This window comes from Protopterus annectens, chromosome 7.part1 (genome assembly GCF_019279795.1).
Source record: "Protopterus annectens isolate FY-2018-M chromosome 7.part1, PAN1.0, whole genome shotgun sequence".
Lineage (NCBI taxonomy): Eukaryota > Metazoa > Chordata > Ceratodontiformes > Protopteridae > Protopterus > Protopterus annectens.
Genome location: NC_056740.1, coordinates 212032496 through 212056515, shown reverse-complemented (window position 1 = coordinate 212056515; position 24020 = coordinate 212032496). Strand labels below are relative to the sequence as shown.

At 34.8% G+C, this 24020-nt stretch overlaps 1 protein-coding gene across 2 annotated transcripts in view; it reads left to right on the top strand.

The window, feature by feature from the left end:
- The window catches only part of LOC122807697 (ETS domain-containing protein Elk-1-like), a 195795-nt gene that overhangs the window by 157921 nt on the left and 13854 nt on the right, over window positions 1–24020 (top strand). For both annotated transcript variants that reach the window (XM_044078660.1, XM_044078659.1), the window contains exon 4: window positions 4107–4208. In XM_044078660.1, the coding sequence (XP_043934595.1) occupies window positions 4107–4208 (102 nt within the window). The remainder of the gene's footprint in view (window positions 1–4106; window positions 4209–24020) is intronic.

Sequence of the window (24020 nt, the reverse complement as noted above, 5' to 3'; positions counted from 1 at the left end):
AGCAAATTTTTTCCCTGGTTTCGTTGTTGTCATATTTCGAACTTCCAAGTTCAAACATATGGTGTTCGAAATTTTGGAAGTTCGATTTTATGACATAGACCCTGTATATATGCCACTATATATATATATATATATATATATATATATATATATATATATATATGTATATATATATATATATATATATATATATATATATATATATAGTGGCATAATGACTGCTGAATTTAGGAAATTTGCTGTTTGTGGTTGGGGTTCTATCTGCTGATCTCAAGTTTGCTTTTACTAAAGCAGTGTGTCATGGAAAGGAAACACTGAACAAGCATGTAAACTGGGTGTTTATCATAGCCACTGTCACTTCATAAAATCAAGATTCTTGACCTTTTGGTCTAGAGAGAGGGTTCTGTAGAGGACGTTCCAGGAAAATACATGTGAAGGGCAAAGGCAGTCTGCAAGGAGTCACTGAAATCTGAAACAGTAAGAGGACTTTTTTTCTTTTGTACTGAGAAATTGATGGAATTAACTATGCCTGTTTGGTAAAAAAGTACTGAAGAAAACATCTGGATCTTTTAAGTAACTATTTGTTTACTGGCTAACTTTAAGGAAAACACTCTGTATTCTGCAATGTGAAATTTCTGAAATAAACTTTGTTTACGAGTAATGGTCTTTATTTTATTTAAAAAGTAGAGTCAGTCCAGAGAATAAACTAATAATCCAAAAACTGCACAAACGAAAGGTTCAACACAGTTGCTGGTAAAGTGCAATAGTTTAATTAACACCACAAACGTGAAAAATATATGCGTTTTCGTCCGAGTATCCCTCAGACTTCTTCAGAACAAGCACTGAAACTCCATCCTGATTAAAATAAATACACACATCAATTAATCAATCAAGTTAATCCTCAAAGCATTTAAGGCACAAGACCACAAGAGCAAATACACATATATAAATATTATCAGAGAATAATAAAAAATATATATGAATAAAACTGATAAACTGTGGACGTAAATAATAGATATATACCCAGAATAAATTAATGAACTTGCATAAAATCATTTTGTGATTATATAAAAATGTTAAACCTAAGTAGAAAATAGTTAAAAACTTTCAAAAAGTTCTACATTATCAAATGTCCAATATATGTAAAAAGTGTACATAACATATTTAAAAAGTTTTATGTTAAAAAACATATAAAACTGTATAAATAAAAAAAAATATATATATATAAAAATGTATAAGAATATATATCAAATACATTTAGTCATGAATATCATGTATATAATTGATTTTTATAGTTTTGCTGCCCTCAATTTAAGCAAAGGTTCCAGTGAAATATGGTTATAAGACCAGGTATTTTATTAGATTCCAAAAAGATCTGCCAAAAAATTTCTCTATATTCCAACCTATGTTCCCAGGGCCCTCCCCTCAATTCTTTGGGGACAGTTTCCAATACAAAAAAAGAAAAGTTGGCATTTGGACATGTTAAAGTATGCTTATATAGAGCATGATTTACATTACATTTAGTAACATCATTAATATGCTCATATATTCTACGCTTTAACTGTCTCTTGGTTTTGCCAACGTAGAAAGTGTCACAATTGCCACAGGTTACTAAATATACCAGGGCCTGGGAATTACAGTTGGTGTAAGTTTTGGCTGTTAAGGTTTTTTGCCTACTAGGCAAAGTAATCTATTCTTTGTTGGAAATATAATAACATTGGTTACAGGCCCCACATTTAAAAGTTCCCTTCCCTCTCTGAGTAAACACATTATCATGTCCAACCAATTCAATAATGTTCTTGATGTTCTGTCCCTTCCTGAATACTACCTTAATTGGTTTACCTATTAGGTTAGGTAAATCAGTCAGCGTGTGTTGTATGCATTGTGTATGTCTGTGCATCTGTGTTTGTGTGAGTGTGTGTGTGTGTGTGTGTGTGTGTATGTGTGTGTGTGTGTGTGTGTGTGTGTGTGTGTGTGTGTGTGTGTGTGTGTGTGTGTGTGAGTGTGTGTATGTATGTATGTGTGTTTATGTGTGCGTCCACAGCTGGCAGTGTCTCTAGTTGTTACCTGTGGTATCTCATATTTGTAAGTGTGCCCACCTGAAGTCCTAGCATATGCTTCTGAGGGTTACAACCAAGTGTGTCAACATTTTTCCTTCCATTTGGATGTCTGAGATTGCTAACCTGCCATCAGTCTAGTACATGTGAAATAGTGGGAATAAGTCACAAGTAAATGCAATTTGTTTGTTATTTCACTGACTGAGGTAGGCTCATTGGACCCTATTCCTTTTGATAAATTCTGTGAGCTTTTTGATTTCTGTCTAAATACAATACTTGAGGCAGATGGAATCTCATTTAGTGTATATTCCAAACAATGGTGCTTTTGGAGTGCATCACTTCCCCCATAGTGTAGTACATCATCATTATTGGAACTTGAACTGAAGCTCCTGGTATGGAGATAGAACCACTCCCTCTTTATCTTCCAGGCTTCAAAAATTAGTGTCTGGCCTGCTGAACCACTGACAGCATAGTATAGCAAATGTTTGAGAAGCAAGGAAGGTAGCTATGTTTCCTTTTATAAATGGAAAGATCTAGGGCAGTGGTGCACAACCTTTTTGTGGGGAGGGCCACCACACGAATTCAACTCAAAACATAGTAAGTAGTTACAAGTTAACAATAGGTACAAGTGACTGGCATTTTTACTTAAGACAGCAGTCATGAAATTGCCTGTTTTTTTTATATCAACTTAGCATTTAACTTTACTCTGGCTTGCAGCCATGACTTATTACAAACTCTTGCAGAAAGTTACTACATTTTACAGACTATAAGTTATAAACAAGAAAGAATAGTTACTTTTGCGGCTAAAATTAGAGGTGTGCACAACTGCAGTCAATTAGGTAAGTAAGCACATGCTGGAAAGTTTGCATGACTGGAATAAGGCATAGTATTTTTTCACTTTTTTAAAAATGTTTTGGTTACTCTCTGGGGGCCGGATGGCCCCCAGGCTGGATGTTGTGCACCACTGATCTAGGCTATACTAAAAGTGACATAACTGAAAACTAATGAATAAGAATATATTTTTTTTAAATTCAACAGAAAAAGTAACTTTCTGAGATTAAACACTTAATCTGCTTCAGTGTTATATTTTTGTTAAGCCATATATTAATAATAAAAAAGCATCCCTTAAAATGTTTACATTCTAAAACTATAAGATATACAAACCTCATAGTCTAACACGGTTAATAGAGCAGTTTTGGACTGCAGACCAAATGAATGCTGTTCTGCTCGGTAGTTACAGAACATTTGACTGTAGGTACAAATGATCCTTCTACAAAACCACTCTCCCCATATATGCCAAACCATAGAAAATGAATGCCATGTAAGAGCATCAGGGACTACACTAGTATTCTGGCTACAAATAAGTGTGAAATAATAAACAGGTCAAATGAAACGTTTAGGATTTTTCATTGAATATTTACATACGAAAACATTACTCATCACACCTGTAAAACTGTTTAATCAAAATCATGTATCTTTAGGCTTGTGTTAACTGTCTATATGCCACTCAACCACTATTACAAGACTTCCCTACAAAATCAAAAATAACAGGGGACAAAGACCCCGAATCAGAGACAGATTTTAAATAGTGCTCTTAGAAAGTTGCTAGAATAACAGGTTTTACATTAGTATGCAGTTCCTGAAGGTTGTGAAGTCTGACACTCAAATATCTATTATTATTTAGTAAATTCAATTGTCAAAGATTTGCCAAATAAAACATAAATTTTTGAAGAACAGACCGAAATATGAGACAAAATCTGGACATTCTGTAAAATTCTGAACAATTGGGAGATATTACTGTATACCATGCTGTATTTCTATTCTATTGATATATCACTTGCTGTTTCTCTAAAACTCCGGCTGCTGATTGGTGTCTTATCCTGGTACATAAACTTAAATAAATAAAGAAATGAGCACAACTAGGAATATGTCTGATTGAAATGAGTGTTTTGATGTCTGAGTATATTTCAGTAGTTGCTTTTGAAGGATATTATCTATGAATGTATATGTTTCTCACCTTTCTCCCTCCCTCCTTATTTCTTTTATTAGACCCCTGTTATTCCAACTCCTGGAGCGTTTCCATCAGCTGTCCATTTTTGGAGCACCCTTAGTCCTGTCACACCACTGAGTCCACTAAAACTTTCATTCCAGGTAAGCCCCTCTTTTGACATCTATCAAGCTAGGAAAACAATAAATATTTTTTCTCATGTGATGTTGATTTTAAGTAGCAGCACTAAAACTGTGTGAATGTAGTGACTGATCTTTATCCAGTCTGAAAGAGGGCTCTGAAGCACTAGTATCAAATTACAGATGTACACAGAAAATATAATGTTTAGTTTTATTCTGTTTTTTCACTTACTATCTGGCTCTGAGCTTGCTTTCTGATGTAATCATGAGCTTTGATGGGAGATAAAGGTTTCATAATCTCTGCATGCTAACCATTTCCATTTTTATTTACCAGTCTCATATAGTTAGTCACATCAAGATATAAACTATGCCTTTTCCATGTATATTTGAAATCCTTTTTTGTTGTTTGTGTCCCCATATTCCAAATCTGGCAATTAGTGCAGAGGATTATGGCTCTGAGTTGCTAACAGCCTGCTTCCTGTAGTCAGTGGTACAGTTTTATTCCTTCTACCTCCATTTGCCTACTGAGTGACTTTATGCAAGTTACTTAATCAAGCAAATTGTGCCCTGCTGTTTCAAGGTATGTCACATTTTAAAGGATGTAACTCTCTTGTCCTTTGCCATTTCCATATAAATACATTTAGCATATCCCAACTTTACCTACTCAGTGGTACTTATGTCCAGCATTCTAAGGGGTTAGAAATATTTTCAAAGTCATTTTGTAGAAAACAATGCACGATGGGTGAAGCATACCACAGTAGTTTTCATTTTCAGTCAAGTTTTATACATCCCACAATGCACTCTGTGGTCATCAGAATACGGTCTGCTTTGACCCATCTCTTACCTTCACTCATTTATCTCCAACGACTTAGAATGATACTACACATAAGTAATGCTTTTTTGAGTATTTGTTTTTCAGCGACTGATATTTTAGTTTCAGACTGCTGGACAGACTTTTACAGTTGCCCATTCTTGTTTCAACAAGAAAAAATAGCCTAACCTGCTTGCTTTGTATAGATATTATAAAAAAAGAACAGACTGGAAACCACAGAGAAATTAAATCTTTCTTTCTTTATATGTAGATGTCTAGGAATTATGGAGAATGTACTCTGTGATCAAATAAACATGACATTTGTACATAGAATTCCTTTCTGACTATTTCTTGTTTCAGCAAGAAAAATAGATAATACTCTTTTGTTAGTGCTGTGAGGCATTGTGTGCATGCATCCCCTCCTGTACTCTTTGAGCAGTCTTTCTTAAGTATAAATTCTATGGCAGTCTATAAAACCATTCCGAACAAGTCCAAACTATCTGTCAAAACTGCCCAGTCCTTATTGTAGGAGCCAACAGCAAAACTTGCTAAACAACCCCAAACAGCAACATCATGCATTAAGGCCTTAAAATAATCTTCCAGTTCACAAACCCCAATGACAACAGAATGCATCACTGCATTCCGTTTTCTTTTTCTTCTACTTTATAGGCAACACTCCTATTTTATTCACAAACTCCACTTTCTAAATGTTTTTCACCCCCTTTCCCTTTTTAACTGCAGCAATAACACTTTACATGCAATGTAGACTCTAATGGCATCATATCACAACATCAGTTGTTTAGAATATGCACAACAGAAAGAACTTTCACAAATTAACTCTGCCTGGGATCCTCTATGTTCAAGCATTTATAGCAGCCTTATCTTAAATGCATTTAAAGTCTGGTTAATGGACTAGTTCATTAATTCCTCACAATGTAAATGCTTTAAGAAGGCACCCTATTCCCGACTTTGCTTTCTACCTACTTAAAAACAACTTTAATCAATCTATTTAACATTACTAAAGATAAGAAATACTGATGTATTTCCTTTGAATTTCCCAGGTATAGCAGAATCATTTTATATACATGGTGCGCTCACTTTATGTTGTACTTACTATGCAACCCTGTACATACTTTGAAAATAAGTATGTAATCTGCTTTGCTGTCTGTGTCTAAATATCTTTCTGTGTCTTCATGATAACTTTTACTGCAGACCCTGTGACATTTTAGTTGCTCTGTCTGATACGTCTCCATCCTGTGTCATTGCAGAGACATTCTCCAAAATCACACAAAATAATCTACTCAGTGTCTTGACAACCATCAAAGGTATATATTGCCTTTATATTTTGTACCCATGATACAACACTCTGTGCATTCTAACATCACCCTGGCTCACTCTACTGATCTTTCACCAAAGACCCATTCCAATTTTCAGTATTGATGCTGCTTTTCTAACCCATCTGTGTAATCCTTCCTTGAATGGGCCCTTAATTGGAGTTAATATAAGCTGTCATATATTTCTGACCATTTTACAGACCCTTGCCAAGTTAGGCTTGTCCTTTGTAACTCCTACCTCTACCACGCTGGGTACTAGTCACTATGAAGATCTGTAGTGATGTCTGCAAGGAGACAGCACTTTCTCTTCAGTCATACATTAGTATTATTACCAAAGTCATTTAGAATTATGAAAACTAGTATTGTACCCTGCAAAATTTCAGTATTCACTCACATTTCTTCAGAGTGCACTCTTTTTACAATTATCCTTTATGTTCTGTTGTACAGCCTGTGTTTCTCCCAGCTTATAAAACTGGAATATGCTCCTTGGGTCTTTTATTTTTTACATGGTACTGTTACAGTCATAAATAGCTTGGATAGGCCATGCTTATATGATCTACAAATTTGGTCTGCTAATCAAAAAACACTGGTAGATTTTGTTATTTCACTATAAAACAGCACTCAAACACTTGAACTCTCTTTGTTTTCAAGAAAATCTTTATCAATTTAACATATTTGCAATATATACACAGAAAAAAAGAAATTCAACATTGCATACTGTTATACAATGTTAGAAATACATTGACTCATCAAGGTAATCTTATACATTTAACACATTAAGAGTCTTGGTATTTCAGTAGCAACACTTCAAGGCTATCCCACCACTAAAAGTCTTAGTATGATTTATTGATCTTAATCTAATTCCTTCTTTTTCACTTTTATATAGTATTGCTGTTAAATTTAAAAAAACTCTTTGAATGTAGGAACTGAGTTTATTTCCATTTTTTGTAATAACTTTTATAGCTACTGCCAGTAAACTCCAGAAGATTTTTTGTTGTTTTTACAGATAAAGGAAGTAGAATATTCATTAGTGTTATCAACCTAGTTAAAAAGATATCAGACCATAACCCCTTAAAAAGCATACTTATCTCTTCCCAATATACATATATCTTTACAGTCCATAAACATGTGCACCCAATCAGCTTTTACAACTTTATTACATGTCCAACACACTGAAGAAGTAATTTTCCTAAACTTAAAGATTTTATAGGGAGTAACAAAATTCTATGTATATATTTCTACATAAAAAACTTTCTAGTATAAACTTTAGGAACTTTGATTAATTGATTTAAGTGACAAAGTTTTATTCTTACCATCTATTGAGTCACTCAATCTACTACTATCTAAAAACTTCCAAAAATTTGCATAAAAAATATTATTTAAAATTTGTTCCAGAATTTTGCATCAAAAATATTATTTATAATTAACTTATATAATTTGGACAAGCTTCCCTTGTAGGTCAGTCTACCTTCAATGTTAGCGTTCATATAGTCATATAATGGAAGACTCGTGTTCTGTTCCTCTTCTCTTATAAAAAAGTCTTTCGGCTTTTCACAGTTAGGGGTTGCCACAGCAGAACTCTGGTCCACTAATGATTGGCAGTAGATTTTTACATACTGGCTTGCCGGGCCTAACGCACAACCTTCAACGAAGGAACGCCCATTCACGCATGTCACCACACAGAAGACGCTCTAACTGAGAATCAAACGGGCAACGTCTAACTGTTTGGCGACAACACTACAGCAGCACCACCACTTCTCTTATATTATCTACAAATTAGTTTAATTTCTTACTGATGGATAATATTAACTGGTTAACAGATTCATCCAATTTAGCTTTTCCTTTTTCAAAACAATCAGACCTAATACTAATCCATTCCTTTTTAATGAATTTATTTTAACATTGTCCTGAGTTTCCTTAAATCTGGAGGTGTGTGAATAGGAACGCACAAAAATTTTCATTTTGATATTAATGGAGTTTTAAAAACATATTTCTTAACTGTTTTTGAATTGATTTCATATATGCAGAGTCAAAAAACTGAAATAAATTTCCGTCTAAGGTAAATTTTATTAAACAGATGAAAGGATTGTTACATATTTCTAATTTACCATATTTGATAAACATATTAAAATTAAGTATGGGCGTACCTTCGTTGAAGGTTGGGCATCAGGGCTGGTAACTTCGCATGTAAAAATCAACTACCAGTCATTAGCGGACCGGAGTTCCGCTGTGGCGACCCCTAACCGGGAAAAGCCGAAAGACACAACAACATTAGAATTAAGTATAATTTGCTCCTGGATTTCCATCGATTAGTATAGGTTGAGTCTACCCAGAATATAATAGAGTTAAAATTTGTAGCAATATAATAAGATTCTACATTTGGGAAGCTAATACAACCATATTCTTATAATCTTATATGACCTCTATAAGCAATTCTCAGCTTTTCAGGATACCTTAAGAATAAAGTTTACACTTTTTCCATTTTCTTTAAAAGTTTTTGTCAAGTATTATTTTTATTGAATGGAAAAAAAAAATGTATATATATATATATATATATATGTATATATATATTTATATATATATATATATATGTAGATTGAACTCTACAGTTCCCTACAAAATGGTGTCTACAGGACTGCAATCAGTTTCTCTCAACATTTAAACAGAGTAGGTTGCACACACAAAAAGAATTTGTTAAGCTTTCACTTACAGTGCTTTGTAATTAAGCAGGTCACCATATTGGTCAGCCATAGGGCTCTTTGTTTCTACTTGAGTGGTTGCCTCCTTCCCCTGTAACTGAAGTAAATTGACTCTTACATTAAGAGCTGTAATACTTACCTTATAGCTTTAGGACACCTTAGGAAACCTTGTAAACTGCAATAGCCCTGCTACGTTCGCCCTCGCTATGCTCAGGCTCTCTTCGCTTCCCTCCCTGCCCCCAATTCCCTCCCGCCCCCAGTACCTCTAAATTTATAGTACTATAGCCATTCCCCCACTTTCTAGATCCTATCTGCTTTCATCTGGGATAATTCCACCCAACCCCATTCTACTACCTACATTTTAATAGCACCTATTAGCTTTCATCTGGCATTCTCCCATCCCCCTTCCAGTACCGTTACCTCACCACTCTATCGTCTGGTGTTGCATCACCAGGTAAAACAGTTCCTTAACTCATTAGCTGAATCACAGATAATGATATACTCCTCTTTACTACCCCTCTTGTTCACACCATACCTCCTTACCTTGTATGAAAACCAGTTTCTCACGGGATTTCAGGTCCCAAAAGGCCATACTATCACCCCAGTGTAAATCCTTCCACCTTCAGCCATACTTACAGTACCAGATCCTATCCAACATCTTGTTCAGTCTATCAACATCTCAACCCCAGGCACATTAGCTCTAGATCCAAACACTACCCCAAACTAATAAACAAATTCCTGAAGTTCATCACCAAGTATAGACTCAACCTAATACTTGGTGGTGATATTCACCCCAACCCTGGCCCACTCACTTCAGATACACATACCCCCTCTACTTGCAATCTAAGCTACAAACCTACAATTAATAGGCCAACTAACTCTCTCCTAGTCTGTCATCTCAATATTAGAAGCATTAATAACAAGGTACATGAATTGCATGCACTTCTGGATGTCCACTCCCCTGAGATTCTCTGTTTATCTGAAACCTGGTTAAAACCTAACACTAAAGACAATGAAGTGTTACCACCTGGGTACAACATACACAGGCTGGATCGTGCTTCGAGGAAGGGGTGTGGGGTAGCTGTACTCTATAAATCTGAGTTGAATGTCACCATAGATGTAATACAACCTCCTCAGATGAATAACTCAGAGATTCTTGCCACCAAATTGCAACTTAATAAAAAATAAATGCATTAATATCATCTGTATGTACATTCCCCCAGGTAACGATATATCTACATTTGAAGATATCCTGCACTGGCTATCATGTCACTACCCCCAAGAAACCCTACTACTTGGAGACTTTAACATAGACTGGGGCACCTGTTCCTCAGAATCCCCAACCACCCACATTAACCTGCATGCATTTACACAAATCATATCCACCCCTACCAGGATAGGTAAACCCAACCAAAAAGAAAGTATACTTGACTGAGTACTCATAAACATTCACCCCCAACTGTACACCTCTGGTACCCTCCTTAATGGCCTAAGCGATCACCTTCTCACATATGTAATTAAGCACAAAACCATTAATTCCCAACAACCCTTACCCAGAAAGGTTAGAAACAATAAAAACTTTGACCCTGCCAAATTCCAACAAGAACTAAACTCATGTAATTAGTCTATTGTAAAACACCTCCCCTTAGAGGAAGCAGTGGCATACTTTAACAACAAATTCCTTGAGATCCTTGATTTGCATGCACCTGTTCATTCAAAGAGAACCAAGGCGAAAACTGCACCATGGCTTTCTATAGAGTCTAAACTCAAAATTACCCTTAGAAACAAAGCATGGGCTTTATGGCATTCTTCAAAAGACCCTCAAGATCACATTAAATACAGGCAATCCAAGAACGAAACCAAAAAATCAATTTTACAAGACAAAAAACAATACTATTGTAATTTACAGACAGTAAATCAAAATAACCCTCAGAAGTTTTGGGCAGGTTTAAATAATCTACTACATCCTGGACAAACTTCAACCCCAATCCCTGCTGCTACTATTGATAAAACCCATGAAGATGTTTCTGATAGTTTTAACCAATTCTTTACTGAGACAATTCAAGCCCTAGCTAGCCAACTACGTCCTAGCTCCCCTGGTCCTGAAAGTAGCACCCCTAGAAACCTACTCACGTTCAGATTCCAACCAGTCGCCACTTCACTTATCCATACCTTGATCAAAAAATTAAAACCCACTACAATTTCTGCTGATCAACTCCCTGCCGAGTACCTACAAAAATCAGCTGATGCTATTGCTTACTCCGTCTCAATACTAATCAATCGAACCATAGTAGAAGCTAAAATTCCCACCATCTGGAAAATATCCTATGTAATCCCACTTCACAAAGGAGGCAGCTCTACTGAATTCTCCAATTATAGGCCAATAGCTATACTCTCTCCACTTGCAAAGATTATGGAAAAATGTATTCATAGACAACTCATGCACCACCTAATCCAAAATCGCCTTATGGCAGACACTCAGCATGGCTTCTGTTCACATCACAGCACTACTTCAGCCCTCCTAGCCTTTACTAACACCATAAACCATAATCGCAACAATAATTATATATCCTCAGCCCTCTTTTTGGATCTTTCCAAGGCATTCGATATGGTTGATCACCAACTTTTAATCCACACCCTGCAAACATTCTGTCTAGATACTGGAGCCCTCCAATGGTTTCAATCCTACCTGAATGGTCGACAGCAGGCTGTCCTCTGGCAGAACAAACTCTCTAACCTTCTACCTAACACCTTTGGAGTACCACAAGGCTCTATACTAGGGCCCTTGCTGTTCTCCATCTTCATTAACGACCTTTATACTGTCATCCCAAAAGTCAGCTGTATCCAATTTGCTGATGACTCCACTCTGATTTGCTCAGACACATCTCCAGTAGAGTTATGGTGAGCTACCCAGACCACCTTTAATACAATAGAAAACTGGCTTTCTGAACATCGTCTGATCCTAAATCCCAAAAAAACTAAAATGCTGTTATTTTCACCAACACATAGGTCTACCGCTTTCACCTTTACCATAAAATCAAATGATGGCACAATAATCTCCCCTGACCCATCTACAAAACTATTAGATGTCATCATAGACAATAATCTAAAATTTGACCTACATGTTAACCAAACTATCAAAACCATCAATAAAAAACTAGGGTCACTTTACAGAATAAAAGCCTTCCTAACCCCTCCAGCTAAAATTGCCATAGCTCGCTCTCACCTTCTTTCAACCCTCCTGTATGCATCCCCTCTACTCTCGAATTTAAACAAGACTGGCCTTAACAAACTCTCAATTTGCTACAACCACATTGCCAGGTTTGCCACTGGGCTGCCTTTTAGGACACATCATTGCATCAATCTAAATCAGCTTGGGTGGCTTGAACTACCCAGCCTAATCCAGTATAACCAACTGATTATGGCCTATAAAATGCTCTATAATCCGGACAATACTCCTGCACTTAAAAATATTATCACCCCCTATAACAATCCTAGACCGCTTCGATCCTCTAACAAACTACTAATTCAGACTAGCAAAATTAATAACACAGCCGGTGATTCTCTCTTTGCAAACTCTGTAAGTAGATCCTGGAACTCTCTTCCAGCTGATATTACCTTACTTTCCACCTTAGGTCAAATTAAAACTAGACTCAAACAACATTTGTCACTTAACTGGCTATGTCAATGTATCAAGCCTGGCTAACTCTCTCTAGAATGTGTAAAAATCTGTTAACCAGTTTACTGTGTAATTTAATTTAATCCTGACTTGTGCTCAGGATTAACTGTAACCTGTGGAACTTGTTTAGCTTGCTTACTTATGTAATCTCTGTAAATAGTCTGTTTGTAATATGTAATGCTGGTATTATGTAATGCTGTATCTGCTTACCCTTGGAGCTTTTCTCCCTGGGCCTCCGCTGAAAATGGACATGCATCCAGTCGGACTATCCCGGTCAACAAATGTAAAATAAAATAAATAAAATAATTAAAAAAAAAAAAAAAAAAAAATATATATATATATATATATATATATATATGGTTCTACCTCACATAAACGAAACACCAAAACACCGACAACGCAATAACCGAAACCACATAACCGACAGTACAAAAACACGAAATCCCACATGCCCGACAACGAAATAACCGACGGTACACAAACATGAAACCTCATACACCTCACACACCACAATCAACAAACAAAACACATTCCCGTCCAAAACCACATACACAACACAAGCACACCAAAATCCTACAAACCCACACTAAACCTCACATACACAACTACCTACAACCCTAACCCAAACCCTAACCCTAAGGTCCGTCACTACCGCACACTTACCTGACCCGCTCCCTAACCCTAACTCACTTATCTCACCCCTAACCCAAACACAATCACTACCCCACACTTACCTGACCCGCTCCCTAACCCTAACTCACTTATCCCGCCCCTAACCCAAACACAATCACTACCGCACACTTACCTGACCCGCTCCCTAACCCTAACTCACTTAACCCACCCTTATCCACACTTACCTTACTCGCACCCTAACGTCCGTCACTACCGCATACTTACACAGCCTTTTCCCATTTCGGCATCCTCGGCATCGGTGCTTTCATCCGTCGGGTCGGTCTTCTGCTTGTCGATCTTCTGGGTCCCGTCGCGTTGGTCTTCTGCGCTGTCGATCTTCTGGGGCTCGCGATTTCCCTGTCGATGTTCCGGCGTGTCGTTGAAGTGAGGTAGAACCATATATATATATATATATATATATATATATATAAATCTTGGGTGATATAATCATTTTAATAAGTACTAACCTATCCTCAAAAGTAAAAAAAAAAACATTCATTCCATTGTTTAATATTTTTTTTTCAAAATTATTATTAATAATCTTTCTCATATCTTGATTAATTTTTTATTCCTAAATATTTTAGTTATTTTATCCTAGCAGCGATATTTCTTGAAACGTTTCAATTTCCTCATCTATTTCTTCAATTGAAAAATTTAAATCTCCTATAGTTAGTAAATGTCATCTGCAAAAAGCTATATTTAGATTGACAGTCCTTGTTAATTGAGAATCCATCATTTTTTCATTGCTTCTTATACTATTAGTTCAGGGTGCAGTGGTGCAGCGGTAGCATTGTCACCTCACAGCAAGAGGTTGTCTGGTTCGATTTTTTGCTGGGGTGCCTTCTGTGCAGAGTCTGCATGTCCTCCCTGCATTTGTGTGGATTTTCTCCAGGTGCTCTGGTTTCCTCCCACGTTACAAAGACATGCGTCTGGAGTGTTTCTCCCTGGGTCTCCGCTGAAAATTGGCTTTGTTCCAAGTTGGACTTTCCCGGTAAACAAAATGTTAAATAAATAAAATAAAAAAAATAATACAAACAGCTTTGTGCCTTTGTTTAAAGTGAATCCTTGAAAAATGTAAGGTCCAATTTTAACATGCTTTGGAGTCTCTGTACAGTTTTTTTTATTCCAATAAACTGTTCTGGAAATGGAAACACTTCTAAAGTTTTAAACAAGTAGTTCCAATGTACAGAATCAAAAACTCTCTTGATATCTAAACTAATTAGGGCCAATTTCTTTTTCTTTATTCCCTTTGCTAAATCTAAGATAGTTACTACCCTTTTTATATTATCATATATTAGTCTATTGACTATAAATCCTGTTTGATCTTTATCAATTAATTTGTCTACTATATCTTTTAATCGTGTAGGGATGATGTAAGTAAATATTTTATAGCCTACATTTAGCAATGAAGTAGGTCTGTATGAGGAAACAAACTTATTATTCTTTCCTTGTTTAAGTATAGGTGAGATTAGAGAAAAATTCCATGAGGGAGAAATCATTTTGTCTCTCTGAATTATCCTGAAAATGTTACTCAGTAATTCTAAAATATTTAATGGAAGCAGACTATATAATTCCATAATTAAACCATCTAAACCTGGAGCTTTACCGCTTTCCCTTTTTTAAAGCTTCTTTAACTTCTATTAGGCAATAGACTTATTCAACAGATATATTTGTTGTACATTAAGTTTATGAGTAGCATTTTCTTTAAATAAGTGTCAATTTTGTAATCATCGGGATTATTATTTTTATCTTTATTATGATCCTTATGGACTTTTAAAAAATATTAAGGATTAGCATTTCATCTATGTCTAAAGTAAGCTTATTAGTGTGATGATTTGGGATATTATTGATTTGTGCCTTTTTGCTTAACATCTTACTTCTATTAGTTAATCTATGTAGATTTTTTGATGTCATCACATAACTCTGCAATTTTATTTTTTTTTCTAAAGCTATCTCAACTTTATGTGTTAAAACTGTTTGATATTTTGTCATCATTTTAATGACTTCATTATTTTCTAATTTCTTTGTTGTTCAAACCTTACTTTGTGCATTTCATCTTGTATTTTAACAACTCTTTATCTCACTCTTTCATGTTATCACATGTTCTCATTCTATCTTTAATATGCATTTTTAAGGAGTCCCATACATACTTCTCAATCTCTTAGTGCAAGAAATCTGGACAAAGCCCTACAAAATGGGGGAACAAAGGGTCAAAAATAGGGACAGATTTCAAATACTGCTTTTTTAAACTTAGAAAGTTGATAGAGTAACAAGATTAGTTTTAACATACATTTTCTGAAGGATTTGAAGTATGAAATGCAAATGTACATCATTATTTAGTGACTTCAATCCTAAGACCATCCCAATGATTTGCCAGAAAACCACAGATTTTATGAGGAACAGTCCAAAAATATCAGCCAAAAATCTGGACATTCTGCAAAAATCTGTACAGTTGAGAGGTATGGCCATAGTATGACTTTACTAACCTAACCACTATCATTCAAAGATAAAAGATTCTCACTTTGTTCCTTAAGGTAACTCTAAATTATTTAAATTTCTTTATATACTATTATTCTATAAATAATCTGAAATTTCCTTATATCCATTAATATATTAATACTTAGTGCTTTATGGTCAGATAAAGGAAAATAAATAGTTTTTAAATAATTAACTTTATTAAGTAAATCTGTAGAGGCATAAATCCTATCAATTCAGTTAGCATCCCATGTGCATATGAATAATAAGTGAAGAACAATGACGTATCTTCTGCTTTTACTATTGAATCAACTAGATTATTATTACTAATCCATCTGTTTAATGCTTTAGCTGATGCCAGTATTTTAGCTTTCTTCTGTTCACTTGTATCTTCTGTATGCTGTTAAAATCCCCTGCTAAAATTAAAGAACCCTTCAATGACTTTGTAGTAAGTTTAAGTGATCTTTAGCCACTCTTGCACCTATTCCAGGGATCCAGTAAAAATTTGCTAGTGTACAGAGTTTGACATTATATTTAATTATTACAAATGTATACATTCCTTTGGGATCATTAATGGATTCCATGACCTTTGAATTACAGCAAATTTTCTCCAAAGTATAGCAGTTCCTCTCCTCTTTTTGTTAAAAGAAACAGATGCTAACATTTCATAACCTAAGTTATTTAAATGCTATATATATTTATCTACCAAGTGAGTCTCTTGCAAGAATATAATGTCTCCTCTATTTAATTTTAGATATCTCATTAATATTTTCCTTTTGTTGCCATTATTTAATCCATTTATATTAATAGATAACAGATTGAAACTATCCACACTGTGTATTTAAGAATATTTCTTTTAAAAGATAATATGACACATGTACGCACCATATTAATTTAATTATATATAAGACTCTGATGCATTCTTCCAACATATTTTAGCATTTCACATTTTTTGAATTCTTCCTTTCTAAAACTAAACTACTAAAACTCATAAATAACAAAACAAAGACAAGTCTACAACTATAACTGTATATATTGCTAATAAAGCACAATTTACTATTGATACTAAAGTTTCTAGTTTGCCTATCAAATACACAAATTACTACACTATCTCTGCACTTATCAATGTCTAATAATTCATAAAAAATAGCCCAAAGCTACCTAGACTTAGAAATAAATAATATAATATTTTATATGTCAAAAATAATAAGAGACTATTAATTGTGTTATATATTTTGCCATTTAAAACTATTCCCCTATTGCTACATAAAAGTTTAATAATCCTGTTCTATTAATCATAAATATTAAATAATTCAACAAATAGTGTACTATATATCTATTTATGTAATAGTAGTATAAATTACCCATGAAATATTCCTAAAATATTCACTCATTCAACACTATTATAACTAAATCTCTAAATAAATAAATAGAACAGAGTGCGGCTTGAGATAAAAATAGCTGTAAACTTACAGGTGTGAGGTAGTCTTATCATACTAAGCTATTATACAAAAGGGAAATCAATGCAGTCGAATGCACATGTATAGTTATCAAACTAAAAGATACACACATATTTTATAGAGCTAACAAAATCTCTGAATTAATTTTTAAAGTACAAGTGTCTATATACCAAAATTGTGTGACACTCTTAACATGACAAATGTCAAAATATTTAAAAAATCATTTGGCTTATTAAACTACTTCATAAAACATATGTGCATTACTGTGGTCCTAGATAATGTCTTGCTATTTCTATGGAGTAAAACAAAAATATTTTCAGTCTATATTATATTCAAAAATTATATTGTGCGTAATTCAACTCTCATTCTCCATTAATAGGTCCAAACATATTGAAAAATCTACTTTACTTTCTATTCAACTAGACGTACTGATTCTGTAATATAACACTCAAATGTCAGCTCTGATTATGAAATCAGTTATTTCAAATATGCAAGAAGCTCCAACATTTACATGACCAATCTTCAAATTTGACATTTCAAATTATTTTAAAATATTTTTATATTGTTTTCAATGTAAATTTTGTGAGATGTACATCTACATTTCCTCCATATGTCGGTATATGTAATCCATGTCTCTCTTATAAGCTGTTTGTTATTTAAATATATGTTTTTCCCTATTTCCCACTAATATTCTACCTTACACTATATAATCTGTGGTGTCTTCTGTGTGGAGTCTGTATGCTCTCTCTGTGTTCATGTGGATTTCCTCCAGGTGCTCCAGTTTCCTCCCACATTACCAAGACCTGCTGCAGGTGGAGTGGACATTCTAAAATGGCCCTAGGTGTGAGTGTGTGCATGTGTGTGGCTTCTGAGGAAGGTTGGCTACTGGGCTGGCAGCTCAACACCATAAAACTCTACTGCCACCTATTCTGTGAACCATAGATCCGCTGTGGTGACCCCCTAATGAGAGCAGCCAAAAGAAGAAGAAGAAGATTCTATATAGCTTGTATTTCTAAATTCTTCCATCAAAGAACTATTTAATCATCAGCCCTCTATTAGAGATGATAGTATCTGTATATATTTCTTAACTTACTGATACTGCTCTTTTATTAATCTCACATATCAAATATTTCATTCTTTGTGCATTTGCATACTATTCATAAGATGTTTACTCTTCTTATTAATTCTGGTATTGCAAAAAATATTGACTATATATAAAATAATTCCTGCTTGTTTAAATTGAATGTGTGTTTTTAGTTATTGCAAACTGTTGTTCTGAGCTAAGCTTAACATCCTGCCATTAGAATTTTATTACAGCATGTGAAAATGACAGCTTACAACACACAGCAGCTGCTAATTTCCTCTGTAAGTTTTTCATTCTTCTTAATTCTTTTAAACTGTTCTAATCAGTAACAAACATCTGCCTTTACATCTTTTCATTAATATCTACTTTTAATTATACTAAAACATGAACTATTAGCATTCAGCAAAATGTAAGCAAATTATATGTCAGGGCAGCCACAGTGGTGCAGTGGTTAGCGTCGCCACCTCACAGCAAGAGTTTCTCTAGTTTGATCCTCAGCTGGGGTGCCTTCTGTCTGGAATTTGCATGTCCTCCCTCTGGTTGCGTGGGTTTCCTCTGGGTGCTCTGGTTTCCTCCCACATCACAAAGGCATGCTGTAGGTTGATTGGATACTCTAAATTGACCATAGGCATGAGTGCATGCATGTGTGTGCCTTCTGTGGAAGGTTGGGTGCCGGGCTGGCAACTCAACACCATAAAACTCCACTGCCAATCATGAGCAGACAGGTGGTCCACTGTGGTGCCCCCTAACTGGGAAAAAGCTGAAAGAAGAAGAAGTAAACAAATTATATGTCAGCAACAACTCAAATTAAAGCACTACTATAGGATTTATTTTAAAAATTATTCAATTCTAAGGAATGAAAAAAGTGTTACGTTGAGTAGATTTCTCACATATATACTTGAAAAAAAAAGAGTTCCTTTCTGTTTCCACAAACATTAGTGATGAATTATGACCTAAATTTTTTCCAGAACATCTCAAGGTGAGAAGCAAGGCAAGCAAGAATCCAGAATTCTGACACAACTGGAACATTCTTTTGTTCTCAAGCTTTCTTTAAGTGTTGCTTGCTTTATAAATGACCTGTGAAAGGAATGTGTTATAAAGGAACAAAGAAAACAAAGTCACTAGTACTTTAACACGTCTAATTAGCATATTACTTAGATCTGACATTCGTTTAACCCGGCAATGCACATACTAAGCAAAGTTAAACAAATAAAATAAAATTCTTAACTTATATAGTCTTAAAGTTACTGATTATATTGCTTATAATTTAATGACATTCTCTTACAAGAAAATTTGTTTAAAATTTATAAATACACATATAATTTAGTTAAATGAAATATATTACGTTTTTCACTGTAAATACAGTAAAACAGTAAAAGTAACCATTTATATTCCTCGTCATGAAAAATCTTTTAGCTTAAAATATAATTAAAATAAAAGCTGAAGAAGTTTGTATTGTATTAAACAAACGAAAACTTAAGGAATTGTGGTCCGGCTCTTTTTTCTTATTGCCTGTGACTAGTTGCTGAACTTCACATTTTATATTATTCTTTGGGAGTTGTTTTATTGGTTTTATAATTACATACTTACATATGTTTTGAAGCTTAAAATCCAGTACAAACCTTTTACTTAAAGGGTAAATCTATTGTTTCAGAAAATATAAGTCCTGCAATCAGAGGATAAAAGTTACTTGTTTTTACGATTTTTAATTTTAGAAACAGTTTTCCAGGAATTCAGCTCACTCCGTCTCTTATGGGATATCTTGTTCCACTCCATTTCTTCAATATTATTAAATATTTTATTGTTGTTAACAAAAAAATGGATGCCTCCTCCAATGTGTCAAATATTTAGTTCCTTCAGAAATAAATAATTTGATCTTTGCAGAAAATACCAAAGTGACTTTAATATTGTTCTTTTTTAAGGTGTGTGATCAATAGTAAACAGGATTTGCTTTTACTCATTACTTCATTTGGAATAATCATTATCAAATCTGACAAGTTCACCTATTTTAATAGGTGGCCTGGACCATGCTGTTTTTAATATTTGATAGTTTTTAAAGCTAGACAAAAACTTAACTATAATTGAATATGGTGGTAAGTTTTCCTTTTTTGAAGCTGCTCTCAGGGATCTATGTGCCCTTTCAATACCAAAAGATAAAGTTTCAAATGTTTTATGTAGCCAGGTTGAGAAGACATTTATTATATTGTCTCCCTCATACTTTTCAGGTATACCATACATTCTAATGTTATTTCATCTCAGTCTGTTTTCTAAATCATCAGTTTTATCTATGAACTGGTTATTTTGTTTTAAAAGAAATTATGTCTGAGACTCACATTCATTTATTTTTCCCCCCTTGATCATTTAAAGCTTCTTCCATACAGCTGATTTGTTCACTTTTTTGTTTCATAAGACTTTCTAAATGTTCCATCTTTCTGGTCTCTTCTTTGAAACTTTTTATTTTGGTATCCATTTAGTCTATTTTCAGTAATACATCCTGTATACTAGATATTATTGAGCAGATGTCTTTTTAACACAAGAATCCTGAGTACCATTTCTTGAGTGGCTCATGTCAAAGTCTCTTCTTTCTTAACCAGCTAGTTGAAATTCTGATAGGAAAATTACAGCTTTTGAAGAACTTAAAGCTATAAATCTTTTCTCTGACTAGAAATGAATAAAATTAGCTAACAAGTATCCCCAATTTTATTTTTTTGATTATATTTTCTGTCAAGAGAAAAGTTTTCAGTCGCAGAGCTTTCACCAGTTACTGATCTCAGTTAGTCATCTTGGCCATGCCCACATTTGAAACTTGAACTCTCTTTAGTGCAAACTCTTTGATATGTTGGTTGACTTCATTTTAGGAAGTATTAACCAAATTATAACCACCAAAGGTTTATATGGTGTACATATTGTTGTTAATTACTTCTCATTAAACAGTTAGCCATTCAAAAAAAAAATAAAGACACAGATAACTCAGCCTATTTTACATTCAGATCTAATAACTATGCAAAGCTTGCTTTCTACATCTCATGTACAAGTGGCTGCCAACACTTGATTCCATGGTAATAAAAAAAAAAGATGGTTTAAGATTTTTTACAATGTGCCAGTAAGGTCTCATTTCTATCTAAGATGTAAAACAATGTTACAGTAGAAGGAGTTATGGTGCATGTGAAAATATAATCCTATGTTTACAGTTGGTTTAAATACTGAAATCACTTAGAAAAGTGAATTGGAATCCTTGTAACCTGTTTAACTAAAAAAATGAATTTGATCTTATTGTATGTCACAATAAGCTATCTTTATATTAGGAAGAGTCTGTGACAATATTTTCTCTAAAAGCTAGAATTTTTACAGAATTTTAGCTTTTGCACACCTGTGTATAAAGAAGCTTGTTTCAGACAACTGATGTTCCTATAGCTATTGTGTTACTGTCCTGCCTCATCGTTGCTGCATCTCCATTGAAATGGATTCCTGTCCACCTTCTACCAGTTGTCAGGTATCTTAGATATCTTGAAGATTCAGTGGGCTCTATGCAGTAGATGAATGCTAGCACCCCCTCTAGCTGTGTAGTCCCTCAGTAGCACATACCAAAGCATTGCAATTTCAGAAGAAAAGAGCCACTAACCCCACACTTTGTAGTTTGTTTCAGTTGCTTGTGCAGTTTATATCTTAATCTTAGCACGATTCTTAGGGAAGTACCTGTGGTCACCATATCACTGGAGATGACTCACACCAGAGCAAACTATACTTCCTGGATAAGGAGTAAAACGTGCAGCATTGCTCAACATGCCAGAGCTTCAACCCAACCACTTATAATGGAATGAGGAAGAAATTAGAAACCTTTCATTTCACCATCAAGTTGGCTGATTTGGAGGGGATCCACTGCAGAGATTGGCAAGATAGTCTCTCACGTGATCACAGACAGAAGTCATAGAGAATGGAGAAGTTAAGACATCAATTGGCTAAACCGCTGTCAAAACTGGATTCATACTAATTCCACAAACTGTCTAACATTGCACCACTAATAAACATGAAAAGGTCAACAGCAAGCAAAATGCTGACTTTCACAATAGATTAGAAATCAAATGTTTTTGTATGGGAGCAAGGCTCCATATCCCCACATATCTAAGTATGCTATCTACCAACATTATGCAAACATAGGAGTAATGGGAAATGTACATATTCCAACAGTTCCATGGCCTTGCTCAGTATGCTGTCTGATCTTCAACAGAATTAGCATATGATGAAATCCAATCAAATTCACACCAATGAAATCCATTTATCCCATCAAAACATCCTTCTTCAAGTAAGGTGACCAGTTTAGCAGGCTCCAACTCTTCATAGGCTGCAATATTTCCTTCATCTTGTAAAGGATCAAAGGCATGCCTGTTGATGAGTACTAGAAGGTCAGAGAGGTTCCCCCTAGTTACCATTCTTGGTATTGAGTCCTGCAAGATGTACTGAAACACCTCCTACAAGAGATCACATGGTTGGTTGGCAAGCCTGAGTGGAACAAGTCTTCAAGTCACTTATCTTAAGCTCTGTGGCTGATCTTGATAATAGGGAGTCCATTCTTTCACTTTCTACAAAGTCAAAAGATCACCAGTGAAAGTATGGCAGGTTTCAATATGCATACCCACACCAGCTAGGGTTATGGTCACCCTATCAGTTTGGACCTAGGTTTGTTGTTCAACTCGTGGTGGGATGTGACTGAATGGGTCTACTATTTCCATTCTAAACCTTACAGTTGTAAATTAAATTCCACAGCTGCAATTGCAAAAAAAAAAAAAAAATGTGATAACACAAACCACCTAAACACATTATGTCATATAAAGATAATTTCATGTGATTGAAGGTACTTGAAATCAAAGCAATCATTTTTTGCAGGGGTCAAGCCTCATAACTCCCTTACTTATATATTCTTACTTCAGGACTATTGCAACTTGGACAAAGATGATCTGGAAAAAGACATTGTCTTGCACTCTGCCTCTCTCTCACTCTGAGATCTTAAACTGCATAGGATTGTACTAAATGTAGTACATAAATAGACATGAGCAAAGGCTGCATCAAGCAATAACAAATGAACAGCTCTGAAACAATGAAATAGTGTCTTGATAGGTGGCATGTAACACTGATTGAACAGGTTAGGGAGCACTCTATAAGATTAGGTACAAGGCCTGGCACAAATATTACATAGTAATGTCACATTTTGTTGGAATTTTTCCTAACACTGGTGTCCATCACCCACTCCTGTTTGGGATTCTCCTTCATCAGATAAGCTGAATATGCAACACCCACCCAGCAAGCACAGTCCTCAATATGGGGTGGGCAGGCTTATCCCTCAGTGGCTAGTGATAAGGAAGATGTTTTTCTCCAAATCCAAGCCCTCCTGGGTAAGGGAGTCAGGGGAACAAAGTCCTGTTTTATTTCTGGGCAAAGATAAGATTCTTTTCATCCTGCAATGGCCCTCCTGGATAAATCTTTTTTTTTTCTTTTTTAGAAAAGTTCTCAGACTCATGAGGCCCCATTTGAATTTGCCTGATTCATCCTCCTTCTCCTCGGAAGACACTTGATCTTTACCTTGAAAAAGAACAGTGAAGAAGCTTAATCTTTACCTTGAAAAAG